We start from the raw sequence: 10,464 nt of genomic DNA, 5'->3' as shown, positions 1-10,464 counted from the left end.
GGTATAATCCGGAAAATGTGCACGTAATTTGATAATTTGAGCAAGAAATTTTGCAAAAGCAACATTACGAGTCGATAATAAAGAGATATTAGACCATCTGCTGGATGCGTCTATTAAGACAATGAAGTATCTAAATGGTCCACATGGTGGATGAATTGGTCCACATATGTCACCTTGAATTCTTTCAAGAAACATTGGTGTTTCTTTATCGACTTTTAATGGCGAAGGCCTTGTAATTAATTTTCCAAGAGAACAAGATGTACATTGAGGCATTTTATCTATTTTGTGGATCTTTTGACCTTTCAGTGGATGCCCATGTGTATTTTCAATGATCCTTTTCATCATTGTGGATCCTGGATGGCCTAATCTGTCATGCCATAAGTTTATGATACCAGAATCGCAACAATTTTCTTTGACTGCCATATGTGCTTGAGGCACATTTATATATGTATAATGCAAACCAGAATGGAGCATTGGCAATTTTTCCAATATTTGATCTTTGCTTATGATATGCAAATATTTTTCATTACTAACAGTCCTTGACTGAGTATCATATCCATTATGATATATGTTTCTGAAACTCAACAAATTTCTTGTTGATTTTGGGGAAAATAAAGCATTTTCTATTTTGAGCTTTGTACCATTTGGTAATGCTAAATTAGCTTTTCCCACTCCTTTTATCAAGTTTGTAGGACCTGATATTGTATTGATGATCCCTTTTGTTGGTTTCAGTTTATAAAAATATTTTTTAGATCTAAGTATAGTATGCGTGGCTCCACTATCCGCTATACATATATTTTCTTCATTTGTTTGATCTTGTGCTCCGGTGATTTTCATTTTAAATCTTGAAAAATATTAAGAAAAAAAATAAGTGTATAACGAAGACATATGATATTTTAATAAGAACTTTATTTAATTGAAACACAAGTAGTACATGAAAGAGAAACTATTAAAGATAATGAGAACACACTTAATAATTGCATCTAATTATAGTAGTCAAGCAACTTTGTTTCAAAGTTCCACCCCAAAGTCTTCAACGCTCAGCTCAGCATTGATATTATTAAAGTTATCAACATGGTTCCCTTCTTTCTCTTTTCCTTTTAGAGAGGCTTGGTACAGTTCACACAGATGTGGAGCTGTGCGACAAGCCTTTGCCCAGTGGTTTGTACTTCCACATCTAAAACATGAAGTGCCATTGTTTTCGGACCTACCAGCTTCATTCCATTTATTTTGGTGGTTGGAATTTGTATTGTGTGGGACATGATAATTATTGGCTCTCTGGTTACGACCACGACCACGGCCACGACCACGACCGTAAGAGTTATTGTTCCATTTGAATGGATGCTTACGATCATTAAAATGCCTTTTTTCAAAATGACCACGTCCACGTCCACGGCCTCGTCCTCGACTTTGTTCCCATTTATGATCAGAATTTTTATGAGAACTTTTGTGAGCAACATGTGCTTCTGGTATTGCTAATGAACCCGTGGGACGAGATTGATGATTTTTCATCATTAATTCATTATTTTTCTCTGCTACAAGGAGTAATGCATTTAGATCAGAGTATCTCTTAAAATTATGCAAACGATAATGTGTTTGCAAGTTTATATTTGATGCATGAAACGTGGAGAAAGTTTTCTCTAACTTTTCTTCCTCTGTTACGGGATACCCACAAAATTCTAGCTTTGAACAAATTCGGTATAAAGCAGAGGTGTAATCATTTACCCTCTTAAAATCTTGGAACCTAAGACTGTTCCATTCATCTCTAGAAGTAGGAAGTAAAACTTCCTTTAGATGACCGAATCTGCTTTTCAAATCTTCCCATATCATATATGGGTTATCATAATTAAAATACTCATGCTGTAGTAATTCATCAATATGTTTATGGATGAAAACATCAGCTCTTGTTTTATCCTGGTCAGAGCAATCATTGTATTCTTGGATTGCGTCTAACACATCCATAGATTTTAAATGTCTTTTGACATTTGCTGTCCAGGACATATAATTTTCTCCAGAAATGTTGAGTGCAGGGAATTCGAGTTTTGCTATATTTGACATTTTGTTGCTAAACATAATAGAGCAAATAATAAGATAAATATTAGAATCCATATATATCAATCAACAATGAGATACAATACATTGGTAGAGCTATAAACATATAAAAGAAAAAGAAAATGCTGAAATCTTCAGATGGGAGATTAAAAATTAGAATGAGAAGTAGTATAAGCATTATAGTGACCAACATCAAAACCGGGTGAATCATTTTGAGAATTTTATCTTGGATAAATTTAATAAGAAGAATGTTTGTTGTAAATGAAATGGGGTTAATGATTGGTTATTTATAGTGAAAGTTTATAACTCATTTATAACGGTTATATTACCGTTTATAACGGTAACATTACCGTTTGTGTGTGTGTATATATATAATATATAATATTAATTATTTTAAAGTAAGATAATAAATAAGATATTAAATACAGTTTATTTTATAAAATATATATAATTAGTATGCACAATAATAAGAATAGAATTGTTAGTGTAAATAAATCTAACTTCTAAATGAGATATTAGTGTGCATATATAAATAAAAGTTAGAATAGTTATCAAATTTTAATAACAATGTTTATACACATTATTGCTATTACTCAGTATATTAGTTAGTATATGTATATGCATAGATATATATCTAACGTACATAATTAAAGAAGTAAAGAAGTGTTTATGATGCTTATGTAGATACCTTTGTGTCTATTACCTTTCTTGGTTAGGATATAAGCGGCTCGTGCTGATAACGTGTTATAATATTAGCTCTAATTATAACAAGATTATTGAAATGATAATTGATCTTTATTATATCTAATAGACAAGAGAGTGAAAAGATATATGAGTTGTTAATTCTACTGGGATGATATTTCATTTCCATCGTTGTAGTATTTATACTACACAAAAGGTAAATGTACAGGAGACGAACATGACCATTAATTACATCTTGAGTGTTCTTGTGGCCAATGTCTTTTGACAAAATTGAAACGTGTCATTCATAAATAGTGTCGGTGGTTCACAACACCAGCAAAGTTTTTATAAATAAATACATCAGTGTTCCACCATTTATTGTTCTTTTTATAGTTTTATAACCCAGATTCACATTCATTACACACCTATAGAAAGTTCGCTGGAAAACTCACCGGAGTTCAGTTTTCCCATCGGAGATAATATAATATTATAATATTAATAATAACCAGCAAACAATGAGGGGTTTAATGTCTTGTTACAGTGAATTAGCAGTTCAAGTCTCTGACAAATCATCATGTTCAAATTACAAAACCGTTTCAAATTCAGTTTCTCTTTCTTCACCCAAATTAATCCCATCAATTCAAACCGCCGTTACGAATATTTACAAAACCACTCTTTCCACCGGAATCAGTCACGTGATCACCGTCACGTGGTGCCGGAACTCCACCGCACACGGCCTGCAAATAAACACCGGCGACGACCCCACTACGGCGTTCAGATTAAACACGAACTCAGGTTTATTTCGGAAGAAAAAAGGAAACAAAGCGTTTGAGATCAATGATTCAAAGTACGAGGTTTTTTACGACCTGTCGGCGGCGCAGTACGGGACAGGAGCAGAGCCTGTTGACGGGTACTATGTTGTTATCATCGTAGACTCCGAACTCGGGTTGTTCCTCGGAGACATGTCGGATTTTAAGAAAATGAAAAGTTATAAACAAGTTGCGAAATTTGATTTGATTTCTCGACGTGAGTGTTTTTCCGGAAATACCCTTTATTCCACCAAGGCTAAATTTACCGGTGCCGGAAGTTGTCATGATATTTTGATCCGGTGTACCGGAGATGATGACGGTGTAAATGTAAAGAGTCCTACTTTAACGGTTTGTGTTGATAAACGGGTCGTGATTCGGGTCAAGAGGCTCCATTGGAATTTTCGGGGTAACCAGACTTTATTCGTTGACGGGTTGCAAGTTGACTTAATGTGGGATGTTCATAATTGGTTCTTTGCTTCCGGGTCCGAATCTGGAGCAGTGTCCGGACCCGGGTCGGGTCGGGCTGTTTTTATGTTTAGAACAAGAAATGGGTTGGATAGTAGGCTATGGTTGGAAGATCTGGTGAAGATGAAAGATGAGAAGCAGGAATTCTCTTTGTTTGTTTATGCTACCAAGAGTTAAGTCAACAAATCCATATTGTAGATTTTTGTTTTTATTTTTTTGGGTTTTTTTTATTTTTATTTTTTATTTTCTTACATTCATACACCTTTTTTACCTTTTTATATTTTTATTTTACTAATTCAAAATATTTGGTATGGAAAGCATTTAGAAAGACTTTCTGGTCCAATTGTGGACATGTTCTTATTGAAAATTGGAATACATCTACACCGTGATTGTGATATATATGATGCCAAAATATTTTTATGTTATTTATTTGAGAAATAGTGTTTATCTGAATCCCACAAGATGGGCTGCTTGGACCAAGAAACATTCTAGATAACCAGTTCTTTTGACACTCTTGAACCACCTTGGACGTTTGTTTAAGATCTTTAAGATTGTTTGGTTAACCTCACGAACTGTATAGGTGGTCGTATCGGTTTTCAAAATTTATCATTTATATTTTATTCTCTTGTAAATCTTGTTTATTGATTCAGTTTACCATTTCAACCTTCATATTTTGTAATAGATATTCATATGTTCATATTATAAACATGGTAAATATTTTGTTTCTTAAACTATAAACATGTATATTTTTAAAATTGACAATTGCTGGTTTTCGAAACCGACCTGATTAGTGGACCAATAAGACAACTCATTCTATGACTGATATGATTATGAAAACAATGGATAGAATAGAACTTGATCTGTGGGCAGAACTAGCAGAGTCTAAATCAGATTACCATCCGGACGGTGAACGTTTATATACATTAGCTAGGGTATCAGACAGTTTCATTCTCTTGTAGTTTGACGGATCAAGCTATTATCGACAAAGGAGTTGACCGGATGTGAAAGGGTGTTTAACTTATGAACTCAAAAAATAAAAAGTTCTAATTCTGATTATGCTGATTGTTATATAATTAGTATTGGTTTTTTATTTGAAGTGTCTCTTACATTTCACTTGATATCTATGCTTATGATTGATTAGTTGGTGTGAATTGAGGGCTAAAACTCTAACGCCTTGTTCTTGAGTTTTTTAATTAAGGATAAGAAAAGGAAGAGAAAGGAAGAAAATGTTTTTTAATAGGCGTGTTCTTGAGTTGAAAGGAAAATTGAGAAAAGGAAATGATAACTTATTGGGAAAAAACTTATCCTTAGTAATCATCCCATTTTTTGGAGGATAATTTATTGGAAAAAAACATCAATTTAATCCCTCCTAACTCCTCCTACTCATTTCCTTTTCATCCTAAAAAAAACTCAAGAACACCCATTTTTTAACTATCCTTAGTTTTCCTTTCATTTCCTTACTTAAAAAAAACTTAAGAACAGGACGTAAGGAAAAACATAAAGGCAAAGGTTTAGCCAACCATGTTAATGTCTATAAATAGTAAGTGTCTGCTTTGACGTTAAAGATCAACTGAATAGTTAGTTACCAAACCTGTCAAGCATCAAAGTACCCATCCTTCAGTTGCTTCCTGGCCCCTCTAACCATGAATTATATAAACATACTTATATAGTCATTAAAATTATTTAAAAATTACGCTATAAGCTTTTCTTTTTCGTGATGGATAGAAATATACAAAATGAGGTATTTGTAAAAAAATAACAATTTCATAATCTAACAAAGATCGTTTTTAAAGAGAAAATAGGGTAAGTATTGTAGTTTTGAAGAGAATTTTGACAAACTATAAAATAAAAAGTAAATCACGGTTTTACGACCTTCATCACTAGGAATTGCATTCATTAAAAAGTCGGGTTTGTATTGAAATAGAATACAAACTGGCAATATGTTGCGCTGTTTGAGAAAAAAATTATCTTTATATTAATCATGCATTTGTATAGAGATACTCCTAATTTAAAGATATGCTAATTTTGTACTATTTCTTTCACAAATTATAAGACAATACATCACAAGTATGAGTGTATGACTCACAACATAAAATTTCGAATTTGAAATAATTTCTTTTTTGAGCAAAAGTAACATAACAAAAAATAAATAAACAGATAACGCACTTATGAGACAAGAAAGTACAGGAGCAACATATGACACATCAGATATATATTTTTGGGAAAAGAGAAACTATGTAAGTACACAATAAATAGAGTTTGATGAGAATCCTAACATATCATCTAATCTTTTGGAAAGAATCATAATAATCTTGTGGGAGTAAATTTTGGCATCCAAGGTTTGATTAATGTAAAATATAGGGCAAGAGAAACCTCACATAGTGAGAAATCGTTGCCGGACTTAGGGAATACGCAACCCAACAAGTCTAGTATGCTAATTAAGCTTGATTTACCTCTTACGTAATAAACTTGGGTTTGTTTGATGTGGACCAAGTTAGGGTTTGAATCTAAAATTTTTAAGCGTTACTTCGGCTAAGAAAAGGTTATTTCACCTGTGAACTAGCTGCTGCTACTACTTTTGCCTGTGGTTGTCACCCACTGGTAAATCTATGTCAAAACACGAATAAAAGCCCAATGACAAAGGAACATGATGATAAAACCTTAAAAACAAAAATATATTATGAATTTTCGTCTGTATCCATAAGACAAATTTATTAGTCATGAATGATATAACATATATACAAGCTATCTCACATCTAGGACAAATTCAATCTTATATCCATCCTCAATCGTTGATGAAATTTCTCTAGTGTATTCACTCGTTATGAACTGATATCCACGTACCAATGTTGTCATCCGTATTAACATGAGTCGGTTTTCATCCCTAATGATATTAACATATGCGTGTGTGTGTGTGTATTATTAAAGAACATTATGTGAAACTAGCTTATCTCTTAAAGACGATGTGAAATTACAAATTTAGTGACATGTACGATGGTGAAATATGAAAGGTATTTATAATGTTTGGTGGCAAGTGTTCATTGAATGTGTTCAATAATGATCGGAATAGATTTGGGCCTAGGTTGAGCCAATGCTATTTTGCATTGTGTGACACCCACCACTAGTAGTACACCACCAATAAATCCCACGTTCCCGTTGAACATGTCAACTTCTCAACGGTTGCAAATTCTCACCATCAAATATCAATAGCCATACTAAATTCGGTTACCATCAACTCCTTTCCAGCCTATGTTTTCCGGCGAGTCTTGCCACCATTTTCCTCATGTACGCTTCCCAGGCCTTTAAACCATCGATTCATCCACATTTGTCGCGCTTTGTCTTTCTCCACAAATGTAAACACATACAAATAACATTCAACATCAACAAGTTAAATAAATTAGTATTTGGTAAAGAAAACAATAGACGAGCTGATTTTAAACAATAATTTTTTAGCGAGTTTTGAGACATGCTAATAATAATCTTGAATTTGAATTAAGCATGTGTTAGTAGAATAGACCCAGATATAGCTGGTTTGTGTTAATATTATATAAGATGTTAATTGTAAAAAAATAAAATAAAATAGAATTAGATCTATTATTTTTATGAAAAAAAATTATTATTATTTAGTAAATCAGGTTATTTATTTAGTTACTTAAAACATGTTATCTTATATAACATGTAAGTGATGAAGAACTAAATATGCCATTATGACTCAACTATTACTTACTCTATGTATGTATATGTTATTCTGACTTAATATTTACTCTATGTAGGTAGTATGGTGGTTCATTATGCGTGAATCTATTTGTACCAAGTATATTTCACGTGCTGTATCACATGATTCACATTGGTTCTTATATAACTTCTTATAAATCATGTATTCATGTACTAAAAATAACGAATATAGCATTGTTATGCATTTATTTGTGTTTACATTTCAATATAAGGGTTATAAAAAACATAAACGCATCAAAGATAAAGTTTTATATCAAAATATAAGACTTTATATTCCTTACGACTCTATTTTTCATGTAATATATATGATTATATATATGATACTATGTTAGGAGCCGGTGTGCAACACGAGTTAGAATAAATAAATTTATTCAACAAGGACACAATATAAGACACAAATAGTATGTTCAATTATTAATATGTAGTTTAATGTAGTTTCTTATATAAGCTCACATATTATCTTAAATGTGTAAAATAAATAAAAATATGAAAGAAAATAATAAAACGTGCCAAACAAATAGTACTTCATTATTATTATTAATAAAAATATTATTATTGAATATATTTTTTTGTAAGTACATTTTACATATATCTTTTATGAAGATATTAAAAACTCTAAAGAACAACTTGACCAAATTTAGCCCGTTTTGCATCAGACTAAATAAAGTCATTGTTGCATTTGCAGATGCTACAAGAGATTTGAATCTTAAAAAAGATCTGCCAAAGTTACATAATTAGATTTTAATATCCACTATATTAAGGCAAAGCCTATGGTTGTTCACGGTCTTGTTTTTAGGTTTAACCATGAGCCAAGTCGTTAGCAACGGTTTTTTTCTTAATTAAAACTAAAACTGGAACATTAAAATTTAAAACGAAACCAAACCAAACGTTCTGTTTAGTTTTACGGTTTTGTCACTTTGGAACTTAACACAAGTTATCCTAAAGTAACACTAAGTTAAATTGTGATGGTAGCAAGAATTAGAATGCGTCAAGTACAAAGTTATATATTATATATCAAGTGTTGCACATAATCAATAAATACTATTAACATACATCTAAACTTAAATAAAAAAAACATATACAAATACATATTACATTAGCTTAAAATTTATGATTAAAAAAAACATAGAGATATGCAATACATATACTTAGCTGCAACTAAAAATAATTCATTTTATATTATAACAATTTTAACCCGTTTACTTTGAATGGATAAATTCGACTAACATTTAATCGAATTACCAGAAAAAAGTTTTTTGCATTAGATACTTATGCCTTTTTAAATACAGATTTAGACAAATATTCTATGAAAATTACATTAAAATTTAAAATCGGGAGAACCCTACCCAAAAGTGTGTCAAAAAAGTCACAATCTCCAAAGAGATTTATTCAGTGAGTAAAAAATTTTAAGAGCGATTTAATATTATCAACTTTAGTATACTTAATCTAGATTAAAGCACACGTTATTTTAATAAGTTCCAAAATTGATTGGTCGAGTTGACTTGCAATCACTTTTTTCTAGTTATTTCATTTATAAATGAATAAGACAGAATTACAAATTTTGTCCTTTAAAAAAAACAAAATTACGGTTCGTGTCCTTTTTTTAATTTCCTTGCAGGCGATGTATTTTAAACTTTTTTTTTTCTACACGTTATGTCCTTTACGCTAACTAGGTTAGAAAAACTCAGTTAAATACCCTCACGTGAGGCGCATGTGAGGGCATTTTTGTCTTTTCGACTACCCTGCAACTTCTTCTTCTTCTTCTTCTTCCTCTTTTCTTCTTCATTTTCGTCAAAGGCCTGCCCCCACCACAGCTCCGCCACCAACCACTACCACCACCTTGACCTCTACCACCGTCACCCACCTCTGCTACCAGCCGCCACCACCACACCTCCACACAAGACCAACAGCTCGGTGTTGGAAACACATCTATTTGCTCGACCGAATCAGCTGACCACCACCAGTTCAGTCATCGATCTCCTTGTCGGAAAATAGGCTGTGGTGGTGATGATGATGTAGATGACGTGGAGGGGATCACGGCGGGCCAGGTTGCAGGTGCTGGGTATATGGTGGAGGCGTGGTGGTTGATTTGGTGTGGTGGCGGCGATTAACATGGTCTCCGGTGGCCGTTAGTGGTGTGGTGGTGGTTTAACCATGTTTCTTGTACAGAGCAATCCAATCTCACCATTTCCGATCACCCCTAACCAAACTACCACATATCCCCAAACCAAACCCTAACTTACTCACCCCTCAATTACTCGATTAGAACAAAATTCACCATCTTAAAACCCTAGTTCTCGCTCCATATTCATCAACCATCAGTTTAATTTCATCATCAGAAGCAGTTAAGTTTCTCTCAATGCTTCAGATAAATCAGATCTCCGATGAGTATCGGGATTCGTATATGGAGTACAGTTTAAACTTTAAAGCTACTAGACCTATGTAATTTGATCTCATATGCAGTGAATCAGTTAACAAATCAACGGATTTTGATTAATTACAGTCTTTGGTTGCTAGAATATTCCGGTGAGTTTCCGGCGCCGGAGAAATTGATTAAGGCGGTATTTGTGATGGTTTCGAGGGGATTTAGGAGTGATGATGATTGGTGGGTTGAATGGAATGGAATGGAATCTGCAACGCGGTGGGTGGGGGTATGGTGGCCGGAGTGGTTGTGATATGGTGATGGTGGTGGCGTAGAGAGAGAAAGAAGAGAGAAGGGAGG

At 33.0% G+C, this 10,464-nt stretch overlaps 1 protein-coding gene across 1 annotated transcript; it reads left to right on the top strand.

Moving 5' to 3' along the window:
* The first annotated feature begins 3,248 nt into the window (after window positions 1–3,248).
* LOC143637346 (uncharacterized) lies at window positions 3,249–4,184 on the top strand. The gene has a single exon (XM_077104756.1). It carries the CDS (start codon window positions 3,249–3,251, stop codon window positions 4,182–4,184), a length of 936 nt encoding a protein of 311 aa, XP_076960871.1.
* Window positions 4,185–10,464: the final 6,280 nt, after the last annotated feature.

Source organism: Bidens hawaiensis, unplaced genomic scaffold, assembly GCF_021521415.1.
Source record: "Bidens hawaiensis isolate Kalapana, Puna unplaced genomic scaffold, B.hawaiensis_p1.1 tig00008219_1, whole genome shotgun sequence".
NCBI lineage: Eukaryota > Viridiplantae > Streptophyta > Magnoliopsida > Asterales > Asteraceae > Bidens > Bidens hawaiensis.
Note: the sequence above shows the minus strand (reverse complement) of the source record. Positions and strands in the feature narration are given on the sequence as shown.

Coding starts and splice junctions, on each gene's coding strand:
- LOC143637346 (XM_077104756.1), top strand. CDS start 3,249: ATGAGGGGTTTAATGTCTTGTTACAGTGAATTAGCAGTTCAAGTCTCT.